Source organism: Papio anubis, chromosome 2 (assembly GCF_008728515.1).
Source record: "Papio anubis isolate 15944 chromosome 2, Panubis1.0, whole genome shotgun sequence".
In the NCBI taxonomy this organism is placed as follows: Eukaryota; Metazoa; Chordata; class Mammalia; order Primates; family Cercopithecidae; genus Papio; species Papio anubis.
In genome coordinates, this window is record NC_044977.1 from 86191719 (window position 1) to 86218756 (window position 27038).

The following is a 27038-nucleotide window of genomic DNA, read 5'->3' on the forward strand; positions in this document are numbered from 1 at the left end:
GTTTATACGTGATTTCATTTTTCCCCGTTAAAGCCCACACAGACCAAGTAAAAGGTATCTACAACCAGGATTGACCTGGGGGACACAGGTTTACAATTCTGATGTGATTAATTCTTTTTTATTTCCCCATCTCCAATGACGAAATTCCCATGAGAATGAATGCTCACATGTCAACCTCCAACCCCCACACTCCTGCCCACCCCCTCCATTACAAACACATGTGTACCCAACATACTTCCCTAGAATAAAATCATCTCTACCACATCTGGTCTCAGAGGCCAACCCTAATTCCCCCATGTGGACCACAGCAAGCCTGATGCACTGTCCCCAGACCATGGCCACAGTGACTGCAATGACAGACTCCCAGCACACCAAGGGAATGGATCCACTGAGCCCTCTGAAGGGAAGTCCTCTTGCAGACAGGCTGCCTGGCTCAAAAGGCATCCTAACAGAGGCCACCCACTGGCTGGCCAAGAGGCTGCCTGGAGGGCTCCACTCCCCTATGAGTCTGACTGTGCTCCAGTCAGACTGGAGCTGCTGCCATCATCTCTATGCAGCTGGTATCCATCTATTCATGGCTAGGTAAAAGTGCTAAGAGCCAGAATCTTTGCCCAGCCTGGAGTTTTCACTAAGGCAATTCCTGCATTAGTCAAATCAGGGTCGCAACCTGGGCTAGGGTTAGCAGTCTTTGAGTGTCTGCAGAGACACCTGCTTGAGGTTGGCTGGAGTGCGGCTGTCTATGAGCAACTCCCAACTGTGACCTGGATGAGGAGTCTGCTTTCGACATCCATCATGGGCTTTGCAGAGATCCTAGAGAAGTTCCTCTCTATAAATCCCATCAAACAGCCTTACAGCCTCACGAAATGCTCCAGAGTCACTGGGTGCAGTGAGGGGAGGCTCTCTAAGTATATTCCCAAGGATCTGATTTTCCTTCCCAAGTGACACCATACACACACACACACACACACACACACACACACACACACACACACACACAAATCAATTAAAAAGCACACAAGAACAAAAAATCCACATTTACCCCTGATAGTACAAAGCATTGCATGTTCATCTATTCAGGCTGCCAGTAAGCCTGGGATGTGCAATAAATGATACCCCAGCTGATTTTTAACAAAGATTCTGATTACTCGCAAGCGCTGTCATCTCTCCACTAAATGCAGTGTCAATGAAACGCCAATGAATTCCCAACTATCTTTTCATTTTCCCCTCATAACCTAATTTAGAAAATGTAAATAATCTCACTCTGTTTGCAGGACCAGCTGCTCCTCACCTCCATATGGGAAACTGAGTAAAGACCAAAAAAGTACAACCAATCCCACCAACACATCCCTAGTTAAACAGACTAAATATGCATTCAAAATATTTCTGAAACCCTTTAATTTGTTGCTGGTAATTTATAAAATTACAGACAGTGGTCTTCTATTATCATTATTATTATTATTATGGCTTTCTTCTATCATTTGGATCTATTGATGGTGACGCATCAGTAATTCACCCACCGTAATTTCCTCCCACCCACAAACCTTTTAAGATTGCTTTTGCCTGGTCTGAGTATAAATTAAGTGGCATTGTTTTCTACCTGGCCTGGTGTAGAACACCAACAACATAACACTCTGAAAAATCAGAACTGGGACCAACATCTTGGTGCCACATGCTGTGCCAGGTTCATTCGCTTGAAGCCAACAGTGGAGGATTCTGGAAAGTCCATGAATCCCACAATTGCTTTGCAGTTGGGCTCGAATACTTGGCTTTTCACCTTTATCACTCAGGAGTTCTCTGGCCAAAGGGAAGCGGTGTAGCCCATACCACCCATATCACTCTCACTTTAAGGTATCCTGACCCCAGGACAAAGGCCTGTGAGTCAATCCACAAACATTTACTGAGCACATAACTATAGTATGAAGCACTGTAGTAGGCACTGGGGCCAGAGTAAAGGCAAGTTGGGACAAGAAAAGAAATAGTACAGTTAAACAAGGGGAAAGGGTATTACCAGGCAGTGTACGAAAATAAAAAATAGAAATGAAGAAGAAATGGCTAATACACATGTAAAAAGATGGTCAACTTAACTACATAGTACCTTTCAGAAAAGTCAATCAAAGTGACCCTGGTGCTCAATCTGGGTGCTCAGACAATGAGCCAGCTGGGAACAGGGCCCTTTCCCAGTGAGAGGGGCTGCACCAAGCTCCAATTCTCTTGCAACTCCTGACTTTCTCCCTCAGTAACTGAAACACCCTGCGCACCACAGTCCCCGGGTACTGAACCACCAATGCTCCTAGCCGATTCCTCCAAACAGCTGGCACCCCAAAGCCAGGCAGCGTAGTGCTAGTTAGCCTATCCCTCCTCCCCAGGACTGTTCCTATCATACAGTCCAGAAAGGGAGGGGAAAGGAAGGGCCCCTCCGAGCACGTCCAGCAGAGTGCCTCCACCCACATTCCTCTCTGTGGGAGGATGGCGATCAGCACCTGGGCCATCTCTCTGTTTTGGCAAGCCCATGTTCTGTGTGACATGGTGTAATTTCCTCAAACCCTGGTGCAGGGCAGATGAGGAGCCAGAGGGACCCACTGTGTCAAACAGTGAGTAATTAAAGAAAAAACAACTTGAGGCCAGGCATGGTGGCTCATGCCTGTAATCCCAGCACTTTGGGAGGCTGAGGTGGGCAGATCACCTGAGGTCAGGAGTTCGAGAGCGGCCCGGCAAACATGGTGAAATCCCATCTGTACTAAAAATACAAAAATTAGCCAGGGGTGGTGGCAGTTGCCCGTAATCCCAGCTACTCAGGAGGCTGAGGCAGGAGAGTTGCTTGAACCCGGTAGGCGGAGGTTGCAGTGAGCCAAGATTGGGCCACTGCACTCTAGCCTGGGCAACAAGAGTGAAACTGCATCTCAAAACAAACAAACAAACAACAACAAAAAAAAACTTGAGATACAATAGTTGGCCAAAAGACTAATAATAGTCAAATACTAGGGAGGACAATGTGGAACTAGTTCCCCTCCAACCGCACAGGTGGGAACATAGGCAGGCATAGCACTGTCTGTAGGACAATCTGGCAAGATACACCCAAAGTCTTAATTTCACTTCTAGGAATACATCCTAATAAATGCATCAAATAAATGGACAAAAGTTTCTTTGCAAGAGAGTTTATCAAATTATTGCTTATAACAGTGAAGCACTACAGATGCCATCAATGTTCACTAAGAGAGAACTGTTTGATTGGAACATCCAGAAAGCAGTTGTGAAAAATAATAGAAATCTATATTCATTGACATGTTCCCAACATGTAATTTTTTAAAAAGCTTGTTACAAGAAAGAATAATCCGGTATTTTAAAAGTTTATATATACCCACATATATCTATATACTCATGCACAAATAGAAAAAAAAACCTGTAGGGACAGAGACTAAGATGCTGAAAAACAAAGGTATTGAGAGACATTAAGTACCATCTGATACTTACTTCTTCATGCTGTGATCTTTTCTTTCCCCCTTTTCATTTTCTGCACACTCTTTTTTCTTTTATGATGAATATGTATTACTTTTATAACAAGAAAGAACAAAAAGTATTAAAAAACACATGGGTGCTTCTATGGTAGACATAGAAAACACAAAACTAAGACTTCCATAAAGCTCTACAAATGGAAAGCGTTTAGTCCAATTATTTGGGAAAGAAATAAATTACCATGAAGTTGAGGAGGGTTTGATGCAACGGTTCTACCCGCAAAGGAGAATGCTTTCTACAGGCCAACACCCCCAGAATAAGCAGGAAAGTCACGATACGGTCCACCAAGTCAAGCCAACTTTGAAAATGTGAGGCTGATGGAAAACTGAGAGCTTGAGAAGAGAAGACATGAAACTGCACATACAAGTTGTCCAGCAGTTCCCCTTCCTTCCCTTATATACGCTTATATACTGGTAAGCGTATACCCCCAAGGGGGTGGACAAGTTGCTTCCTCTCAACGTGGGAGGGAGAGCAGTCTTCTGGGCCTAGCTGTGAGGCTCAGGTTGGCTCAAACTGAAACATGTTAGCGGAAACCCCAGGCCCCTTTGGGGTGAAACCCACGAAGACCACGCAGTTCCATGTGGTTTTGTTCTCAGCCATTAACCAAAGATGGTTCGCTGACCTCATCAAAACCGGTGAATGCAGACTGTTGCTCTTTTTTAAGATTCTTCTGGTTTGAGGTTTCTGCTCTAAATTTCCTTACATATATACGTATGATTTTGCAAGCAACCCAGTTTACCAAAAAAAGGGAACAAATAGACCACAAGATACATCAACATAAAAAATTAATAGTCTCCTCCCTCTATCTGTGACTCAAAATAGAAAACATTATTTTTTTCTGAAACAAATGTACTGCTCTTTCAAAGTACAAGCCTTGAAATTCTGAGATGAGATCAGAAATGAAAACAAGACAGAAAACAAAAATATTTTAGATCTATACAGCCATATATACCTCCACTGCCTGAGAACTTAAAGTGATCCTGGCACTGTTAGGCTATATTCAGTTCCTAAAACCTCCACAACTTGTTTTTGACTTAACATGTAAAGAAAAGAATCAGTTCTGTCTTAAGAACCTTTCCTTAACTTTGAAATGGATAAACAGAATCAATTATTTCATTTCCAATGTAATCCTTTTGAAAGTATGCCTCAAACACAATTTTCACAATGTCTATAGATCAGATGAGTTTTTAAACCAGAAGTATTCATATAGTCCCTATAGATATTAATTCCTTATACAGCTTATATTTTGGGGATGGAGTACGCTTTACTTGGGTGCATCCTGGTTTTCATGCCTCACTGTATATATTTCCATAAAACTGATGTATGTTATAGTCATACGTACGTAGACAGGCGCCAGTCAAAAAACATCTCAAGAAAGTTGCTTTAATAGTACCCTCTAGCTTTTTGGAAGATTGGCGTAAATCTCTTCAGCAGAGAGAAAAATCCATTTTTCTGAGAAGGTAAATGTTTATTAAATGCAAATACTGATATTCGTTTCCTAGGAAAAATGTCTTGCTGCATGTGGAATTTCTCGATAAAAAGCTTTCAAGTCCCAGGTTTCTCCAGATAAACCCCTATCGGTGAACTGATGCGTGAATGCACTGAAATTGAATTACTGTACAACAGCAATTACTTTCCACAGTACAGCTATAATGGGAATCAGTTCCACAATGAACAGCAGGTAACTATAGGAAAGGGGGAAAATTTAATATAAAATCTAGTCTCCTTTAGCTCTTCCCAACAAGCAAAGGTATTTATTTTTAAGCAAAACACTCTTTTCGAGGGCCTGATTTATCATTTTATCAATGTAAATCAAAAAAATAAGTGAAACAAGATTAAGTTTATTTATAGGTGTGAGTTTCTGGGTGCTTTCAAAATTTATTAAATATCTTACCCAAGGTTTGAAAACAATTGGCTCATCATGGAGTGGGTCTAGCTACAACTTGTGTTTTATATCTCTTCACATTCCCCAGAAGAGTTCATTCTTTTAGACACGTCTAATTAATTGTAACGTTTTGCTTGAAATGCTACCACAACAGATACTATCCTATAATCCCCCCAGTGCCCCTTCCCTCTCTGAAACCTGTTGAAGTTTGTGGAGGTCTGAAGTCTGCATAGCCTGACATCTAAGGTCCTCTGAATCAGCGTCTGGCCCTGAAACCAGGAACACCTGGGAAAACAGGAGGATGTCCTAAGTCCAGCTCAAATCAGTGTGATGAAGGCAGTGCCCACCCCAGAGCTGTTCGGTGCAACCAAAGGCAAAATCCACTCAGAGGAATTCACCTTTAGAAAACCATCCTGGAGAATACTAGTATAAAATTATAAATTCACCAAAGTCCTTTTTCTTATTTCCTGGTTTACTTGCTTTTCTCTTGTGCTGCTCATCTCAGTGATACAAACCGCACCAAAATTACAGGATCATGACATCCCCCTGGCTGTGATGGAATTGGTCCTCAAAGTATATCCTTACAATCAGAGATATCCGTGGCTACGCAGTTACTTCCTACAGATTCTCTTCCCATTTGGCTGTGCCTGCTCAGAGTTCCCTGGAGCCCCAAATGATGCTTCCAGTTTGTGATACTCCCCATGAAGGGCCGGATTTTAAAGACAAAGGAAAGGCTGGGGGCAGCCTGTCCATATAACCAAGGTCATGCAATATAACCCTTCTGCCTTCTCCCTCCCCTCAAATCAGGGTCCATTTCTCAACAACAGCAACTCAGGAGAAAGGGGAGTGGTGTCTCCCCTTTGCCTTCCATCAATATCAAAGATGAGCTCTGACTTGTGACACAGACAAGCATTTCCAGGTGTCACTTAGGAATGGGCTGATGGGAATCCACAGTTGGCAGAGGACTGGTCCATACCCTTCCCTCCACGTCCAACATGTGAGATCTCTCCCTTGAAATGCTGATGAACTAAAAGCAAATGGACTCCATTTCTTGTCCATCCATAGGGACTTAAAACTTGACAAATTGCTTAGCAATATTAATTGAGGGCTTGGTAGCATAAATATGTCTGAACAATGAAGGTGAGAGATGGTGCCTAGGACACAACTGCTATACACAAAAGCAAGCAGGAGCATGGCCATATCAAATAACCTGCGTGGGTGTGAAAAAATTACTTAAACCACCAATGGCATTAAAAAGAGCTAGAAAATATTAGTTAAGAAATGCTACCACAATGATGGCACCATTATGTTAATGGAAATTACTGAAGCTAAGGTTATTTATAATTTGCTAGCCTGAAAAAAAGTTACATATAGTCCATTACCAATGAGATGACAGGGGTTATGTAATGGGCAGGCCACTTTAGGTTTCACATTTACTTCAGACATCTGACGGGGAGAAAATAGGACTTTCTGTGATAGGATAATTGCATAGTGGAGAGTAATTCAAATAGGAGATGAGGATGATAAAATCACTCTGATTCAACTAATCACTGGGAAAAGTGATGGAGGAAAATGATGAAATCAAGCCAGAAGAGACAGAGAAAGAGATCAACATTGTTTAACAGGCAGGAGATGACAGGCTACATCAAAGGATGGGGTTATTGTAGTACTCCATTTCTTCCCCCCCAGTACTAACTGAACCTACTTTCACAGACTACAGGTGTTCTTATTGCAGTTTCCTAAATTGCTACTGCCAGACTCATAAATATTTTATATACATCAATGGAAATGTTAATAAATCAGGGTTGTTTGTGAACCAGGTTTCTCTTACACACGTCCCTCAAGTCACCACTGATTCACACTAGGAAATACAAGGTGGGGCACCTGAACCTGGGACCCAACTCCAACTGCTTGGGAAGTGGGAGGGGGGCTTGGAAATGGAAGATTCCTAGGTGTGGAGCATCAGAGTGATAGGGCCAAACCCAAAATCTGTTCTGTTCCTGAGCGATTAGAAAAGAGGGGGGTGGGGGCCCAGCACGGTGGTTCACGCCTGTAATCCCAGCACTTTGGGAGGCTGAGGCGGGCGGATCACAAGGTCAGGAGATAGAGACCATCCTGGTTAACACAGTGAAACCAAAAATACAAAAAATTAGCCAGGCGTGGTGGTGGTGCCTGTAGTCCCAGTGACTTGGGAGGCTGAGGCAGGAGAATGGCATGAATCCGGGAGGCAGAGCTTGCAGTAAGCTGAGATCGCACCACTGCACTCCAGCCTGGGTGACAGAGCAAGACTCTGTCTCAAAAAAAAAGAAATTGAAAAGAAAAAGAAAAAAGAAAAGAGGGGGGTGGAGTCACTGTCAGGTGGGTGGCATGGGAAAGGACCTCACCTTGTTTCACAGTGGTGCATTCCAGTGCAAGGCTACAAATAATGACTCCCCTGCAAACCCATGGGCAAATTTGGACCTGAGGTCTTTGCTCTTCAAATGTTCACAAATCTCACAGGCAAACAGCAACTTTTCCTAATGGAGAATCAAGGTATCATTAAAATATGAAAAAAGTCACACTCACTGCTCCCCTGGCCTCCAAAGGGATATCTCATTCCAAATGGCATATGGGTCTTGACTGTTAACAAGAGAGCCACATGGCTCACAGTGAGGACCAGGCCCATCTCTACTGTCCCCAGACTAAACCCCTATGTGACGTACAAACTCTCTTTAAAGACGGGCATGGGGAAATCCACGTAACACTGGACCAATTAACCAAGATGTTACAGGCTTGAGCATCAAGCGTGATTACAGAAGGCCTGTGTATTTATTTTAAAATACACAGAATACGCATTGCAAGGAATCTGGCTGCCTTTATTCTGGGAACATTTCAATTTAAACAGAGCAACTTATTTTTTCTTCTCAAAGGAACTACACCCACCATATCAAATCGTCTTTTTTTTTTTTTTTAACTTCACTAATTTAACACAAAAAGGTTTTAAAATTAGGCAATACGAAGACGCTAAACCCAGTTCATGTTCCCTCCTGTCATCATCCAGGTGCTTCCTGAAGCTCCAAGACTACCTCCTATCAGATGTTCACAGGTTGGAAGGCCCTTTAACCAGCTGTAACAGCAAACATTTACAGAACATTTGCTGTTTGCCAGACACTGAGCTAAATAAACACCTTACATGAATACAGAGGTGCTGCAACCCCACCACCTAGGTGTAAAAATTAACTCTGCTGAGCCTTGCCCAAGTGACCTGGGCAAATGACTTCATCCTGTCAAGCCTGTTTGGTCATTTCTAAGACAACGATAACAACAGTGTCTCACTCCTAGTGTTGATGCAAGAATGAGATGATACACATAAAGTGATTAGCACAGGGGCTGGTGCATCTGAACTCAATAAACGTAAGCATGTATTTATTACATCATTGACTTCTCCTAATGCCGCCAGGCTGATAAATGAGGAAAAAGAGATTCACAGGGGTTACTCAGCTTTGCTCACTGGTCTCCCACCTTGGGGCAGAACTGAGATTCGGGACAGTTCCACTACTTCCAGAGCCCATGTCTCACTGACCACGTGGGCCCACTGCCTCAAGGAGGTAAGGTCTAGGTTCTGGTGCTGGCCGGACCTCTGTGTCATGGCAGTATGCTGCATGGCCCCCTCCCCCCGCCCCTCCCAATGCTCCCCTAATTCCAGACACCAGGGCTACTTTGTCAATTGTGGAAGCAGAACCTAAAGATATTTATGCCTTTTTCTCCTCTAAAATTCTATGATTCACAAAGAAATGCAAGCTAAAACAATATGTCCCCCTCTCAAATTGACAATGCTGTTACCAGTATTTTTTTTTTTTTTCAAGGATTTCAGAAAATAAGCACTTGCACACCACTCCCGCTGGAGCAGCTGTGAATTGGCACAACCTTATCTGGACAGAAATGCTTTCATATGCATAAAGAACCTTGAAGATTGCTTCTGAGCCTCTGAACAGTCTTCTGTGTTCTGGAATTCACATTAAGGAATACACATACACTCCAGGATACTGAAGGCAAGGAGGCAGAAAAGAATGTGAACTCTGGGGTTATTATGGCTGGAGCTCTCTCTCACTCCTCACGTGACCTCGGAGAAGCTACTCAACGTCTTCCTCTCAGACTCCTCTTTTGTAAAATGGGGATAACAGTAATACCCATCATGGAGGTGTTACAAGGATAATATAAGTGAGTACATATATAGTCCTTAAAGGAACAGTTCACACGTAGTAGGTGCTCGGTTGGTTGGTCCATTGTGAATATACAAGAAGATTCACTGCAGCATTATTTACGTCAAAACGTGCAAGCAAGCCAGAGCTGGTGGTACATACCTGTAGCCCCAGCTACTCAGGAGACTGAGGTGGGAGGATCACTAGAGTCCAGGAGTTTGAGAACAGCCTGTGCAACATAGCAAGACCACATCCCTTAAATAAAAACTTTTTTTTTTTTTTTGAGCCAGAGTCTCACGCTGTCACCCAGGCTGGAGTGCAGTGGCGTGATCTTGGCTCACTGCAACCTCCGCCTCCTGGGTTCAAGCAATTCTCCTGCCTCAGCCTCCCAAGTAGCTGGGATTACAGGCACCCACCAACACACCTGGCTAATTTTTATATTTTTGGTAGAGACTGGGTTTCACTATGTTGGCCAGGCTGGTCATGAACTCCTGACTTCAGATGATCTGCCTGCCTCGGCCTCCCAAAGTGCTGGGATTACACACGTGAGCCACCGCGCCCGGCCAATAAAAACTTTCAAATAACTCAAACATCCAAATATATAGGAACAGTTATACCAATTATGACACACTCATAGATTGAAATGTTATGCAACCATTTGAGAAAATCACTAAACACAGTGACACAAGAAAACGCTCAGACTAGAGCTTAGTTGAACCCTAGTGTACCTCTGAATGGTTTTTGGTCATTAGTGCATGCATCATACAGTTATAGGCCCATGCTGTACGGCTGTACAATTAGTGGCAACTTGGCTAAAGGCATAAATTTGTCAGAATAAAACTGGCACAGGAACTCTCTATGAAAAGGGCAGTTTTTGCCCCTAGTGACTGCTTTTTCTGGCTAACCAGACTGTAAAAATAAAAGTATTTACGTAATAGATGAGTGAGTCAACTTTTATCTTTGAGAGATTGGTTCATCAATGCCACCCCCTGAAGCTGCCTTTGTGTCTTCAGGCGATACAGGGCACAAACCAGAGGCACTTACCCTGACTGCCTCAGACTTCTTGTGAAACATCTCTTCCATGTTCTTTGCCAGCTTCTTTACCAGTTGGAGGCCATCAATTTCTTCTATGGCAACGTCTTTCTCATACTCTTTGTATTTCTGTAAGAAGAGAGGGCAACGTTCAAGACACGTGACGTAAAACACACCTGTGATTTCACCCATGGTTGACTCAAATTCTCAATAAAGACAATTTTTCATTTAAAACCCATCACATACCCTGGTAGTTTATCTGTTTAAATGTGCAGTTCTCAAAGTGATCCCTGTGGGTCCCTCAGACCCTTTCAGGGTCCAAGAAGACCTCATTTTTCCAACAGCATGTCTACGTGAAGCCAGATTTTCTTCAGCAACCAATCACAAGAGATTGAACACAGAAGCAGATAAGGGAATACACTTATTTCCTCTTAAGTCAAATATTAAAGAGATTTGCAAAACGAAAAACAGCCACTCCTCTAATTTTTTTATTCTGGAAAGTATTGTTATTTTCCATAAAATATATAATAATATATACGTTAGCATGTAATGAGTTTTTTTATCCTTGTATTAATCACTTTTTGAATTTCTTGGTTTTAATTTCTAATATGGTAAACATCAATAGATATAAGTAATCCACATAAACAGAAGCTCTCAGGGGGTCCTCAGGACTCTATAAGAGTGTAAAGGGGTCCTGAGACCCAAAAATTGGTTTAACTAAATATTTAATTTTGCTCCTAGTGGAAGCAAATATTGTTTATTAATAGGAACCTTCCAAATGAAGTTTATAACACTTTTAATGTCAACATGAATGCATGACATTTACTTGGTTATCAAAGAGCTGGAGAATTAAAGATGCTGGGGAAGATATATTTACTCTTATTTGTGGGGAAACTCTGAATCAGTTTACTAATTTCTCACCCCAAGCTCTTACCCAGGGAAATTAAGGGGCTCCACATCTTATCTCGGCTTTAGGGACCTTAAGAGTTAGTTGTGAAAACGAAAATGTGTTACATTTTAATGGCAGAATAATTTTTGAGATATAAATTTATATTTTCTCTCCATTCATTCCTCCCATCCTATACCTTCAAAATGTAAACAGGAAGGCTCAGTTTCTCCTTGACTCAAGGATAGGTGTGGGTGTGGGTGTGTGTGTGTGTGTGTCACAAAACACTTCCCTTCCTTGCTCAAATGTCCAAGTCTTTTGAGGCAGTAATACTGGGTATCCTGAAATGAGATTACTGTTTGAGGACAAAGGGAGGAACTCTAAGGAAAGCAACGAATATAAAGAGAGAATTCCTCAGATCCTTAAACTAAAACAAAATCCTTAGAGCCTGGAGATGAGGCTGGAGGCATCTGGCCATGTGTTCTAGGAGCAGCAAGATACCCCTCTCTCATCCTGGGCAACCTAGTGAGACCCAGTCTGTACAGATATTTTTGTTTTTTTTTTAATTAGCTAGGTATGGTGGCACATGCCTACAGTCCCACTACTTGGTGAGCTGAAGTGGAAGGATTGTTTGAGCCTGGGAAGTTGAGGCTTCAGTAAGCTATGATTATCCCACTGTACTCCAGCCTGGGTGACACAGTAAGGCCTTGTCTCAGTAAAAAAAAAAAAAAACAAAGATACTCCTCTTACCCTTACAGGCAGGTAAGAACCTAGACATGGACTCCCCAGCACCCCCCTATTCACTGGCAGAGGGCAAGTGGGAAGAGATCCTCAAAATGGGCACCAGAGCCTCTGACCTGAATATTAGACCCAAGAGCTTGGAGTTTCTCAGCATTAAGTTGATCCTGGAAAAATTAAGAAGTTGTATTTCTGGGCCATGTGAGTCTAGACCAAGATTGACATCTGCTACACTGCTTATTAGATGTTTTGAACCGCTTTACATGGTCCTACAACTGTAGTTCCAGGTTTCCCCCCACTCTCTGAAAACATCCATAGAAATCTTACGAGTTTCTCTTGCACATCACTTGAAAAACCATTTACTCCTTTAATCTAGACTTTCCTCTCTCCCCACCAAAGCTGTCCTGTTCTCCAACACACAAAGGCTTCATGCTCCACCCCAGCCCCCAAAACCATCTGTGCTCTTCTCTCCTGGCATCATAGACTGTGTGGCCCTGGAAGCAAGGACAGGTCCTTGTGGTTGCTCCCACGGCCCACAGCAGACACAAAAGACTTCTCTGGATGAAGCCTATTGCCCAGTAATTGCAATTTTACAATGCAAGGGAGATGCAAGGAAGGACACAGCTGCATTTTCCTATGGTTCTATAAGGCTGCTATGGTTTGAATGTGTCCCCCAAAGTTCATGTGTTAGAAACTTAATCCCCAATACAGCAGTACTGGGAAATGGGGCCTAAGAGGTGATGAGGTTATGAAGGCTCTGCCCTCATGAATGGATTAATGTTGTTATCGCAGGAGTAGGTACGTTATGGAGAAACTGCGTTTGTTATAAAAGCGAGTCTGGGGCCGGGTGCAGTGGCTCATGCCTGTAATCCCAGAACTTTGGGAGGCCAAAATGGGTGGATTATCTGAGGTCAGGAGTTCGAGACCAGCCTGGCCAACATGGTGAAACTCTGTCTCTACTAAAAATACAAAAAATTAGTAATGTGTGGTGGTGGGCACCTGTAATTCCAGCTACTGGGGAGGCTGAGGCAGGAGAATCACTTGAACCTGGAAGGCGGAGGTTGCGGTGAGCTGAGGTTGCACCACTGCACTCCAGCCTGGGCAACAAGAGTGAAAATCCATCTCAAAAAAAAAAAATGTTGTGGTAAGTCAAGGACCCCGAAGAGAGGGACCGGCTGAAGCCGCAGCAGAAGAACATAAATTGTGAAGATTTCATGGACATTTATTAGTTCCCCAAATTAATACTTTTATAATTTCTTACGCCTGTCTTTACTGCAATCTCTGAACATAAATTGTGAAGATTTCATGGACACTTATCACTTCCCCAATCAATACCCTTGTGACTTCCTATGCCTGTCTTTAATCTCTTAATCTCATCATCTTTGTAAACTGAGGAGGATGAATGTTGCCTCAGGACCCTCTACAAATTGTTTGTAGAGCATGTGTGTTTGAACGATATGAAATGTGGGCACCTTGAAAAAAGAACAGGATAACAGCAATCTTCAGGGAACAAGGGAGCTAAGACTTGGAGTCTGACTGCCAGTGAGCCGGACGAAACAGAGCCATATTTCTCTTCTTTCAAAAGCAAATAGGAGAAATATTGCTGAATTATTTTTCTCAGCAAGGAACATCCCTGAGAAAGAGAATGTGCCCTGAGGGTAGGTCTATAGATGCCCCCTAGAGGTGGCCGCCTTTTACAGTCGAAGCCAAAGGGATGAAATAAGGCCCAGTCTCCCGTAGGGCTCCCAGGCTTATTAGGACAAGGAAATTTCCGCCTAATAAATTTTGGTCAGACAGGTTGTCTGCTCTCAAATCCTGTCTCCTGATAAGATGTTATCAATGACAATGCGTGCCTGAAACTTCATTAGCAATTTTAATTTCGCCCCATCCTGCGGTCCTGTGACCTCACCCTGCCTCCACTTGCTTTGTGATACTCTATTACCTTGTGAAGTTTGTGATCTCTGTGACCCACGTCCTATTTGTGCACTCCCTCCCCTTTTGAAAATCGCTAATAAAAACTTGCTGGTTTTATGGCTCAGGGAGCACCATGGAACCTGCCGACATGTGATGCCTCCCCCAGACACCCAGCTTTAAATTTCTCTCTCTTGTACTCTTTCCCTTTATTTCTCAAACCAGCTGAGATGCTTAGGGAATAGAAAAGAACCCATATTAACCATCAGGGGTGGGTTCTCCCAATAAAAAAAAAAAAAAAAGCAAGTTTAGCCCCCTCTTGCTCTCTCACTCCCCTTGCCCTTCTACCACCAGCCACAGGATGATGAAGCAAGAAGGCCCTTGCCAGATTCAGGCCCCCTGACCTTGGACTTCCTAGCCTCCAGAACTGGAAGAAATAGATCTCTTTTCTTGTAAATTACTCAATCTATGGTATTCTATTAGAGCAACACCAAACACAGTAAGGCAAAGAGTGACTTTACCTATCCCTACCTTGGGAGGTTGATTGGATTGACCTGGGAGGTAGGGCTCTGGCCAGCCCAACCCTGGCTCAAGCTAACAGCGTGCTCTGGTATGTGAATAAAACTTCAATGACAATCACTGAGACTATCCTAAGTTCAAATGGAAGCCAATATCTTTGGAGCTAAAATTCCCAGGAGATCTTTGCTGCCTGCCAGATGTGCTCCAAAAACCAACATTGAAATCCAGCTTATACCCAAGGCTGATTTACCACCAAAAATGCAAAGTTCAAGACTGAGTAAAACAAATGAAACTAATGCAGTCTAACATTTATAGTCAGTGAAATGAATGTCTAAATTCTGTAATTAAGGTAATCTAGAGACTTAAGATAAAGAAAAATAAAATGGATTTCAAAATTCATCTTTATCTGAAGTTTTTGGTTTTAAACCAGGCCCCAACATTCTGGCCCATATCTGTTACTTGCATGTGTTTCTCTCCCAATAGGCTTCTAGAAGGGAATCGATTTATTTAACTCTGACTTTCCACCAAGTTTAAAATGAGATCTTCTTAAATCCCACTTCCTCTGAGTCTGCTCTGTGAACAGAAGCCCCTGGCTTTATGGCAGGTTGTCAGTCTCCCAGGACTACTGGTGCCTGTAACATCACTAACTAATCTGAGCACAAAGCTCTTTGCCAAGCTGTGGATTCCAGATGTGGGATAAGCTGAGCAGTTTCATGGTTCCATTCCTCTTCTAGTCTGAGTACCCACCCTTCAGGCCACATACCAACAGGTGTTCCCTGCAAATGAGCCAAGAATATACTACTTTCTTATCATCCTGGGGAAGTTATCTCATAAGCAAAAAGCACTCTGACCTTCCAAGACATGTTAATGCCCGCTGGAATCAGGTCAGAATAATATAATGCCTTACGCTTTCCAGGAAATTTTCACTTTGCTGGAAACAAAAGATTTTGAAGAACAGAGACCCAGTGATAGTCATTAATCAATCAAAAGCCCTTAGTAACTTAAAATGTTGATATATATCAAAATCATTGAAAAGGTACCTACAGTAGAAAACCAAGCAATTTGACCTCCAGTAACTGGACGGGAGCTACTCCAGTAAAACAGAATTCTATATAGCCATCCCAAACTGTGTCAAAGAATACAGGAAACAGTGTCACAATATATGACAGTAACTGCTTACTTTTTGTTTTAAATCACTAATCTCACACACACATGCGCGCGCGCGCGCGCACACACACACACACACACACACAGCTAAGAGGACATACACCAAGTGTTCACAGCCAGCTGTATAATCACAAATGATTTCTTTTCTTCTTTTGCTTACCTGTATTTTCTAATTTTTCAATAACTATTTTACATTCAAATATATATATAAGTTGTAGTTACATTTAGAACAGAAGACGGGCACCTAATAAACAGATTCCTTTAAGGGAATGTGGTCCCAATTAGACTATTTGTAGTTAAGTGACATGTCTTCATTACCAGAGTCTAAGAAAGTCAGTAAAATGAGTCCTATGTGTATCACAGGCCCAGGAGGGCGCCAGAAGCTTTTCACCTATTAATTTGTCTAATCGTCACAACCCCCCATGTTGCAGGTGGAGAGCTGAGGCACAGAGAGGGTCACCCAGCATTGAAGGTCAACTCGTTGGAGGGTTTAAACCTAGCAGGGTCTTTCTTCTAACTGCCCATCTTTTGACCTTGTGGGGAAGGGGAGTGGAGGAGTAGGTGACTGAGGGTCTAAAAATTTGCAAACTTGTTTAAGAGGACCCATTTTGCTACCATAAAAGCACTTGTTTTGTTGATTTTGTAGCCAACAGTCACTTGAACTTGGCAAGAGAGGCAAATACCAAAATCTGGAGACATCGGCAGTTAATCGGGGCCACAGCGGTTTAACAGCTGCTCCAGGCCACCAGGGCACATTTGAAGTCACGAGAGTTGATGGTTCCTCCACAGGGCCTCTGTGGGGTGAGCTTGGAGCCTTCCCCCAAGGAGCAGACACAGCTGTCAACAACAAAAATACCTGGAGAGGGAAAAGCAAGCCCATTCTGAAGGCGGCCCTGGAACCTCAATTAGAAATTACTCCATGGCCACATACAGGCTACCAACTGGCTTCTGCTCCCTAAGGTACCAAGAAAGACCTGGAGGAAAAATACCGAAAATTCTCCCTTCTCCTCCTGGGGTTTGCCTCTCCACACAGCTGTGCAGGCAATGGGGCTTTTTATTTTCTATAGCTTCAAGGATGCCACTATAAACTACTTTTGTTTCATGTAAAAGCAGTCATCCTTCAACTGGGAAAAGGAGTTAAGAAAGTATTACAGGTCCCTGTAAACACAAAAGGAAGGCGGAGAGGAAAACAAAAATGGAAGCAATGACTATGGCACCACGTGAAAGGTTTGAGCCAGGCTGGCCTTGCATCCTGTCTCCAGCACTCCATTTATTTGTTCTGCAAACTACACTTGGTGTCTCTGGCATGCCAGGCAGGGTGCTAGACACCAAGCACATAATAACGAGTAAAGTGATGTTTAAGAAAGCCTGCGGTCTAAATTCTCAAAAGAAGATATACAAATAGCCAAGAAACATGAAAAAGTGCTCAACATCACTAATGATCAGAAAAATGCAAATCAAAACCACAATGCAATACCACCTTACTCCTACAAGAATGGCCATAATCAAAAAAATTAAAAAAAAAAAAGATATTGGTGTAGATGTGGTAAAAAGGGAACACTTCTACACTACTGGTGAGAACGTAAACTAGTACAACTGCTATAGAAAACAGTGTGGAGATTCCCTAAGGATCTAAAAGTAGAACTACCATTTGATCCAGCAATTCCACTACTGGGTATCTATGCAGAGGAAAAGAAGTCATTATGAAAAAGATACTTGCACACACGTTTATAGTGGCACAATTCATGATTGCAAAAATGTGGAACCAACCCAAATACCCGTCAATCAATGAGTGGATAAAGAAACTGTGGTACAGATATACGATGGAATACTATTCAGCCTTAAACAGGAATAAATTAATGGCATTCACATCAATCTGGAAGGAATTGGAGACCATTTTTCTAAGTGCAGTAACTCAGGAATGGAAAATCAAACATCATATGTTCTCACTCGTAAGTGGGAGCTAAACTATGAGGATGCAAAGACATAAGAATGAAACAATGGACTTTTGGGATTCAGGGAGAAAAGGAGTAAGGGTGGGGAGGAGGTGAGGGATAAAAGACTGCAAATTGGATTCAGTGTATACTGCTTGGGTGATGGATGCACCAAAATCTCACAAATCACCACTAAAGAACATACTCATGTAACCAAACACTACCTGTTCTCCAAAAACATGTGAAAATTTTAAAAAAAAAAAAATTTAAAGAAAGCTTTGCTTTCTTTGCTAATGGCTAGGATATTCTGAGGAGGAAACAGGCAAGGAAGATGCAGCATCAAGGAAAGTCTGGTGAGGGTAGTCAGGGCAGTGACTCCCATCTTGTAGAACTCTTTGAGGACGACAAGGCTGGGGGTGGGGTGGGAAGTGCAACAGGGGATGAGGACGCCAGGAAGAGGGAGCAGCAAGGAGGAAAGTCCAGAGGAGAGATTCCCGGGGCTCAAGGAAGTGCTCACTGTCCCACCGCACTGGGGCATCGATGGCCACGGCGGATGACTTTGGTAAGAGATGAGGCCAGTGAAGTGGGCAGAGGCCAGGTCATCAAGGGTGGTGCGCTAGGAGTAAGAGTTTGGACCCCATCCTGATGTGGGGAGGTGGGTGGGGCTGTGGGGACAGGCAACAACTGGAGCCACCATTGGGGTTGAGGGTAGAACACATCACATCAGTGATCAGGTATGTGCTTTTGAATAACCTCAGTGTGCAGAATAGACAGAAAGGGGGCAAAACTGGATGGAGACAAAGAAGTCAGAGGCTGCAGTGGCCAGGACTCGAAAGACGGCAATGGGGAGAGGCCACAAGAGGCAGAGGAATGAGAGGCAGGGCTCCTCGAGAGACATGAAGGGCTCTGGGGGCCAGACAACAGCAACTCTGTGCCAGCTGGCTGGGTCACTTTAAGGAAGCCATTAACCTCCTGAGCCTCAGGTTCCTCATCCAGAACTCGAGAGATGATGATGTCCGTCATCCAGGGCTGCCCTGCAGTCTTACCAGGATGACGTCGGTCAAAGCCCCCAGCACAGTGCCTGCACATAATGAACTACCCCCAAGCCTAGTGCTGCCTTATTTTTCCCTCTTGACATTTCTGGCTACAGAGGATTCTAGCAAGCATTGTGTTTTCATATTCCTAAACTGAAGCTCTCGATGTAACAGACAAATGCCGACAGGGTGGTGGATGATGTTGGTGTCTTCGCTGGGCCTAACCCTGGCTTGGTGCAGTAGCCAGAGATGCCCCAGCAAGGCAGCCTGTGGATTTAGCCAGGCCCAGGGTCTAGGCAAAACACATTCTGTGTCACATTTGTGACGTGGAAGAAAGGCAAGCCTGAGAAACTTTGTATTCTCTCTGTCACAAAAGAGCCTCTGAAGCTTCTATCCCTTCTGTTAGCAGAATCAGCATTTGGCAAGAAATCCTGTGGTGAGCCAAGAACATTTATCATTTGAGAAGGGAGACACAGAAATGCATTATTTCTGCAGCATCTATTTTGCCAGATCATTTCACACAAACACCACGAAGAGAAAAGCACTACTTCACTGTCAGAACACTTAATGTTGTTCATACATTTGGGTCTTTTTTTTCCTATGTGAGAACTGTGTATCTAAAAGTGAGTCGCCTAGAACAGCCCCCAGAAAGGGAGCTCCAGTCAGGAGACTTCTGGCCAATCAGAATTAATTAGGATAAAAGCCAAACATGGAAGAGGGGCTCTGGGTGCACTTGGCACCAGGAAAAAAATACCCTCTGCAGAGGACAAATGCAGGAAGCAGCATTAGCCAAAGAGTGGGTGCATGTTAACACGGTCTCTTGGCTAAATTTTCTCATCAAAAACTGAAATTACACCTCTAGAGTCGGCATAATTAAATCACTGCATGAGGATTAACAGAAGGCCCTGGTGGGAGATGACACAGCAAGGACCTGCCCATCCCCAAGTGAAAATGTAGAGCATTTGCCTGGAAGTCTGCGACCTGAAACCAATGGGCTGCTTCTCTGTCCCTCTCCCAAGCCTCTGGCACTTCCCTTAAAATCCTCGAATCCAGATCCCCCAATAACCCTGACACTGGGATAGCAACCCAGAGATAGTCCAAGCCCTTTAAGTCGCTTTGTTATGTAAGAGTGAAAGAAGCCTCACGTTCCCACCCTAAGGTTTTTTGTTTGTTTTTGGGTTTTGTTTTTTTTTTTTTTTTTTGTCTTTTTATTCCTTCAAGCTCTGAAATAGCCACAGTGCAAGAGATAAATTCATCAACCCAATCATTTAAGATGGGATTATGCCAATACAAAAAAGAAACTTAAACTGAAAATGTTGCTATTTTCTTTCATTCAACAAATATTTACAAATCATTTACCATGTGCCAGGCTGTAGGGAGATGGGGGGAATGTGTTGACAAACACATGTGGTTCCCTTGGGGTAAAAGGAGGCTTATTTTGGTTCATTTTATTTAAAAATAAGTTGACGCAGAGCTGCATGGATCATTTCTATGTAAACTTGCATCCTCATATCCTGCACAGCTGGTCTGTGTGCCTCCTCTGGTCTGCAGTGCAGGTATGTTACTTCTGCCAGATGTGCAAGGGTGCTCTGGCCAGGGACAGGAAGGACCGGCCATCACAGTCACCAGGGAGAAAGAGGATCACAGGAAGGGTTGTAAAATGATGGATTAGTCAAAGTTCCCAGAAAAGGGGATGCCTATGCAGCATATATGATTCCCTGCTTCCTGGAAGACGTAGTCTATGAAGGACCCTAGTAATGTAATGAGATGGTCATAAGTCATTATGAGGTAGGACATCTGGGACCAAGGCTTGATAGAAAGGGGCAGCAAGGAGAGGTGCGGAGGGGAGAAGAGAAACAGGGAACAGTCTCTTTAGGTTACATGTAAGCTGTAAGCTCATCCTATGTCCCTCCAGTGGGGATAGAGTGATGTAGTTCCTACTTTGTCTCCCTCAACTTACTCCTAGTGAAGATAGCTGACCACAATGGGTCCAGTGGAAAGAATTTGTGTCAGTATTGCTGCTGTGCTACTGACTTGGAGACTGGTAGCAGCATCCCGCTTGGCTTAGAATTACTGGCCGGGGTTCAAATCACAGTAGAATCACCAAGGTGCACTTGCTAGGGGCAAGCAGTCCTAACACCAGCTTAAAGTTTGTCATGGTGCCTAGGACCAGGGACTCTCTATCCAGATGTTCCATGTTCAAGTCCTAATGTTACCATGTACTAGCCACGTAACAAGATGATCAGCCTCCACCAGGGTCCTTTCCTTGACAGCAAGGTGGATGAGACCAGACCTCCCTCACACTGCTCTGGAGCTGATCAAATGATGTGAAGTGTGTAAAGTACGCAGCAGAGTGCTGAACACAGAGTAAAATACTCACAAATGATGATGGCGATGGAAGAAGGTAATAAATCTCAATATCTGTTCTAAAATTTCTGGAATCAATATCTGTTCTAAAATTTCTGGAAAAGGTCATTCTTTTGCCTCAACAATAAGAAGAAACATGCAACCAACATTTATAACCTAACAGACCAACTAGCTCCCTATGTTGCTCTGGGCGATGGCATTTTTCTAATACATTCACAAGGTTCCAAGGGCTCTTCAATAATAATTATTTGGTGAGGACTCTATTCTGGCAGAAATTGGTTGCTAGAAGTCCATATATGTATGTGTGCATTGAGGGGGCAGAGGGAAGACAATTTTTAGATATGTTACTAAAGGTGTTGCAATAAAAACTAATGTATAATTTTGCAGTCTCTCCTTATAGACAGTGTCGTTTTCTCATTATGACATAAATGTACTTAGTATTCCTCTCAACCCAATTATTGCATACAAAGGTGTCACTTCAAAACACAATACTCCAAAGCAATTATGTTTTCAAGTAAATACACATCCAAATCCTTTAAACTGAAGTTAGGACCACTTCTTCTTAACCATCACAAAAACAAAACTGACTTCATGGAACTCTCAGCCACCGAAGAACACTTTTCTAGTTGAAATGGAAAGTGCCCCATTGTATGAATAATTCTGTTTCACACAGGTATTCCAATCAAGTGTCCCCAAGGTCAAAAACGCCCATTGTTAATGCTGCACTCTTCCAGATCTAGTGAAGTTTGAGAACAATCCTTGAGGAATGCAATTTTTTCTGTCAAAGCCACAGGAACAAGAGACAATTTGAATCTGAACAAAAGACTGTTTTAGAAATGATGAAGAGAGAGAAGAGGACAGGGCACTGAACTGCAACCCGAAGAGCAAGCAGAGAGGAAGCAGAGAGGACGCAGGGAGCGGCTCAGCCCCTACTTCTGCAGGGCTCAACGTGGCAAATGGATCCAGCTTGAGGAATTCAGAACGCGATCTGTAAGCAGCGCCTCCTTGGTGAGGTGAGAAGCATGGAAATGAACCAACACTGAAGGCAACGGTTTCCTCAGCGTGCTTTTAAGAACTTCCAGCTAGACGAGAGGAATGGTGCGGTCTAAATGACTTTCCATGGTGCCTTCTGGCACCCGCTCAGGAGAGCACTGTCAGTAGAATGATCGGGGGTCCCAGCCCCAGTGACCCCAGAGCCCACGCTCCCAACTAGCTCTTTAGAGTGCCTGACTAAATCCCAGAGCTCCAGGGAGGCTGTCCCCCAGAGCAGCTGGTTCTGCCATGGGGGGTCTCTGACAGATTTCCACTACTTCCAGATTGTCAGGTTCTGAATTAAAAGATGGCTATCTCTCCTCTCCTGTTTTACTGTCTATACGCAAAAAATCTTGATAGGTGTCATAAGCTTTTCCTGTTCAACACAGTCAACTGGACAAATGCCTCTGATAAACTGCAGCTGTATGGTATAAAACTGAGTGTGAATACTGCATTACATTCCTGTTTTAGATAAAGGAAATTAAGTCAGAGGCAAGTTACTATACCAGCTATTGATACAACCATCCTTGCCCTCGTATGGAGGCATCACATAATGCTTTAAAACTGGGGAATTAATCTGTCTATTAAACAAAATCCAACAGTCTCAATGCTTATTTTAAAAACTCCAATTCCTGAGTATTCTCTAGATCCCTGCATGGGCATCTGAGGCTCTGAAATGAGAATGTTTATGCTATACATACATCCTCACAACCCCACAAGCCAAAACAATAATTACAAGTCCATGTATGCTAGACAAGAAATATCTCTTTGTATGCATTTATGAGTGCCTTTTATGAACACAAACAAATTTAACTACAGCCCAAATGCAAATAATAAAATGTTACTGTACAAAGCCTACACTACTTGATATGGATTGCTTTCTGCAGCCTACTTTTTTCAAACACATTTTTCTGATGTTCCAACTGAAAATAATTCACCTTTCCTGCTCCCAGAAAATCAGAAGGAATGACCACAATTACAATAATGTATTATTAGTAAGAGCAGCCAGCATTTACTGAGCATTCACTTTGGGTCGGGGAGACACTATTTCCCCCACTTTATAGGTTAGGGAACTAAGGTATAGAGAGATCAAGCAACTTATCCAAAGTTATACCACTAGCAAGGAGTTTATTAGTTAAGGGGATACTAGCCATTATAATAAGAATAACCCCCAAATCTCAGTGGCTTCACACAATAAAGGTTTATTTCTTGCTCATGTAACCATCCATGAGGAAGTTCTTTTCATCAGGTAGCCTTCCACATAGTGACTCAGGGACCCAGGATCCTCCCATCCAACAGCTCTGTTCTCCTCTCAGGCCTTGGAGTCTTCCGCATTCAGCCAGCAGATAGTGGGAGAGGGAGTGGAGAAGGTGTGCCTGCTTCTTGACTCCTTAGCCTGGACGTGACCCTTATCAGCTCTGCTCATGGTCCACTGGCAGTAATTAGACACACAGTCCAATCAGACGAAGGGGGGCCTGAGGAATAGAACCCATGGCTCCAAGTCAACACTATGGAAACAGCAGCTTAAATCACCAGGGGAGCCAGGATTTAAACCCAGGCAGCGCAGCCTCAGAGTTCATGCTCTTAACCACCACACCTTGGTTTAAAAGCTTGATAAACCACAGCCAGATGAAACTTCAGATTAAAACTTGGCTGGGAACAATATGCAAGATGGATACTTGAGAGCTGGGGCAATCAAGTCACAATCTACAGAAAGAATAACATAACCCAAGCACTTGTATGCGTAATTATGGTCAGAATCAGATGTTAAAGGCCAAGATACTGCAACACAGAAAGGAATACATTATAAACAATTCTTAGACCTTTTGTCTGACTTCCTTAATCCCAGCTCAAATAAAACTGCTATTTGAATAACACCAATGACCTTCTCTAGCACACAATATTAGTTGCCCAGGCGCCACAAAAGTTAATTGGCTTAACTAAAGTCTTTTAAATTCTATATCCAAGATGTCCTGGAAATCGAAGGCCATCAATGAATGAGTCTCCAAGATCCGTAACAAGCTTAAAGCTAATACTATTTGCAGCTGCTCAAGTGGTTTTTGTAGTTACAGAGCCAAAAGTCAGAATGAGAGTCAGGAACCTGCATCTGAATGAATCTTTAACTCTATCACCTCCAAACTGAATACAGAGTTGCTGGTTTACGGCACAGCTGGACCCTAGCTTTTCACTGGGGAAGAGGTGATGGCTGAGTCTTCCTTCCCACGTTGCAAAGCTTCCTCTGTGAAAATATGGGGAGATTCTGACATAGAATTCCCTACTGCCGATATCAGAGGCTAAGAAAAATGACCTGCAGCATCAGCATCCTTTATGGAAACACCTCGTTGCCTCCCATTTGCCCACAGCAGCCCACGGGTCCTCCAGGAGATTGCAGCAGGTGACCTTCCAATTTGAATCACCATAAACAGTACTAAAAATGAGGGTATTATTATACATCAGAGCCATCCCTATACTGAGATGCAAAAACACCATCATAACCCTCTAAAAATTTCAGTGTCACCAACTTCAGAATCAAATGATTTTTCTGACATATTTCACCAAGCCCCGCACCAGCACTTTCTCCCAACATCTTTAAAATCAGGGTGTTCAAATACAAAAGAACCCAGAAATAATCCATTTCAGACACCACTAACTTAAACACCTTCAGAGGCCAGACAGGTCATAACAGGTGAGGGAACTGAGCCAGTCTAGAGTTGGCATCAAACGGCAGAGCTTCCGTCGCACCCTAAGAAGTCAGCCACTTCTTGGTTTCTTTAATCTTTGTGTCGGCGGAGCGGGGGGCACGCCACGGCTACCCGATCTTCCGTTTGTGACGAGAAGCCAGAAATCTGTGTTTTTATATGAAATCTCCCACTGAGTCCAGTTCTTTGAACATGCTGGGGCTTAGATACAAAATGTCTCTAAATATCCTCCTTCTCCTGAAGAAATTAACTTACACAGTAACACAGCCTCGCATCTCCCAGAAACTGCTGATGTGCTGGGCAGCGACCAGGCTGCTTCCAGGCACCACGCACTCAGCCTCCAATCAGGCACCACCACGATCTCCCTCGTGAGGTGTGAGGATGAGCCTGAGGCCCTGAGAGGGCAGTGGCCAGCCAGAGCCAATAAGGAACAGATGCCCACCTGGCTCACCAAGATGCTAGCCAGCTGAAGCAGAGCCAAGGTCCTTCTCTCCACTCACAGTTCCTTAGCCACGCAAGGGCTTGGAACTCAAAGCTGCTTTTCCCTACAGACCCCAAGTGTGACCAAAAGCACTTGATCCCTCATACATTTTAGGTTGGTAGTCATGGAAATGGAAACCTGGAGTTGAGGAAGTTAATGGAAGTCCACACGTTATTCTCAAGATAAGGACATTTCTATGGTGGTTTGAAGAATCCTAGAATACTAAGAAATTTAACTAATACTTCTCTCTCTCTCTCTCTCTCTCTCTCTCTCTCATATACACACACATAAAATCACTTTGCTACCAATATTTTTTTCTCCTAACATCTATTTAGGAAAATATAAGAAAATTGATCAATTCATCCACATCTTCCTGATTATTATGCTGCAATGTGCCTTTAATGGGGATTTTTGGAGCTTTGGGTGGGGGGTGGGGTAGGCCTCAGGCTACTCTGGTATCCAGTGAAGCCCATGGGCCCTTCCTCAGAATGACTTTTCTTAATGCGAAAAAGAAGACATATAGGAAAGAAACTCATTATATTAAAACTCAGTTTTCAAAAGTGTTTAAAACGTGCATTTGTGATGCAGAAACACAGGTGTCCAGTGTCCAGGATGAGCAACAGCAAGGAGATATCCACATCAACCATGACATCACAGGAAAAGATCTGTGATTTCTGCTGGTGACAAAGTCACAGGCGCTGCTGTGGTTTGTCATCTACATTTGTAAGTTAAGAAAGTCATAAATTTTGGTTAGAGGTTAGTGAAAGTAAAAGATGTCATTTTTTTCTCATCTATATTTATAGTCCCCTGAATTCTCCCAAGGCCATAGATACAGGTTAAGCACCTCTGTGCACTTCCAAGAGGTGCTGGAAAAAGTCCTTCAGTGTGTGAACAGTGATCTGCCACTGCCTCCTACACAGTGTCGGGACAGGTAACGCCTATGGACGAATGCTGGTCTATGTCACTAAGTCGTGTGTACTGTCTGATTATTAGCATACATTCATCATGGGATTTAAAGTTTCTGCACGTTAAACATATACATAAAATTTTGGACATTTCCTGAAACAATGCCACTAGACAGTTCTGTTCTCTAAGCATAAATTATAGTGTATGAGTTTCTCTGGGTGTTGTGTCAATAAATGATGATTTCTCAAATGGACTGAGGAAAGGTAAACACTAAGCTGGAAGCAATTTTATTTCAGGCCACAGGTCACAGAGTAGAATTAATGGGAACTATAATTTTTTTCCCTATGTACCACTAGGTTATTAAAATTCTTCACAAAGAACATAGGTTCATGTATTATTTGTGTGATTAAAAATATATAAAGTGTCAAGTTCAAAGAAATTTAGTAATCACTGTTATAAAAATATAATAAGTGTCTTGTCTCGTAATGTGCAAAGAGGAGTATAACTGACTCACGTTTATGTTCAAGACATGAATTAAACAACCCATCAAACAAGCCTGGCCTTTGTCCACAGCTGCTATATTACCATGTCAAAATAAATATTTTAATCAATGTCTATGCAACTATGTACTGTCACAGAAATCTGCTCATGAAATAATGCTAAGTAAAGATGCAAATTATACAAGTGTGTTGTGTTTATAATTAAAGCCATGTTCAAAAAAAAAAAAACAAAACAGCAAAAGATGCTTGGAGG

At 43.0% G+C, this 27038-nt stretch overlaps 1 protein-coding gene across 4 annotated transcripts in view; it reads right to left on the reverse strand.

Annotated features, from left to right (window-relative positions):
* The window catches only part of CACNA2D3 (calcium voltage-gated channel auxiliary subunit alpha2delta 3), a 928576-nt gene that overhangs the window by 721135 nt on the left and 180403 nt on the right, over window positions 1–27038 (reverse strand). For all 4 annotated transcript variants that reach the window (XR_643716.2, XR_643717.2, XM_003894282.2 and 1 more), the window contains exon 3: window positions 10624–10740. Coding sequence is in view for 2 of the 4 variants with exons in the window: in XM_003894282.2 (XP_003894331.1) it covers window positions 10624–10740 (117 nt within the window). In the remaining 2 variants the exon portion in view is untranslated. The remainder of the gene's footprint in view (window positions 1–10623; window positions 10741–27038) is intronic.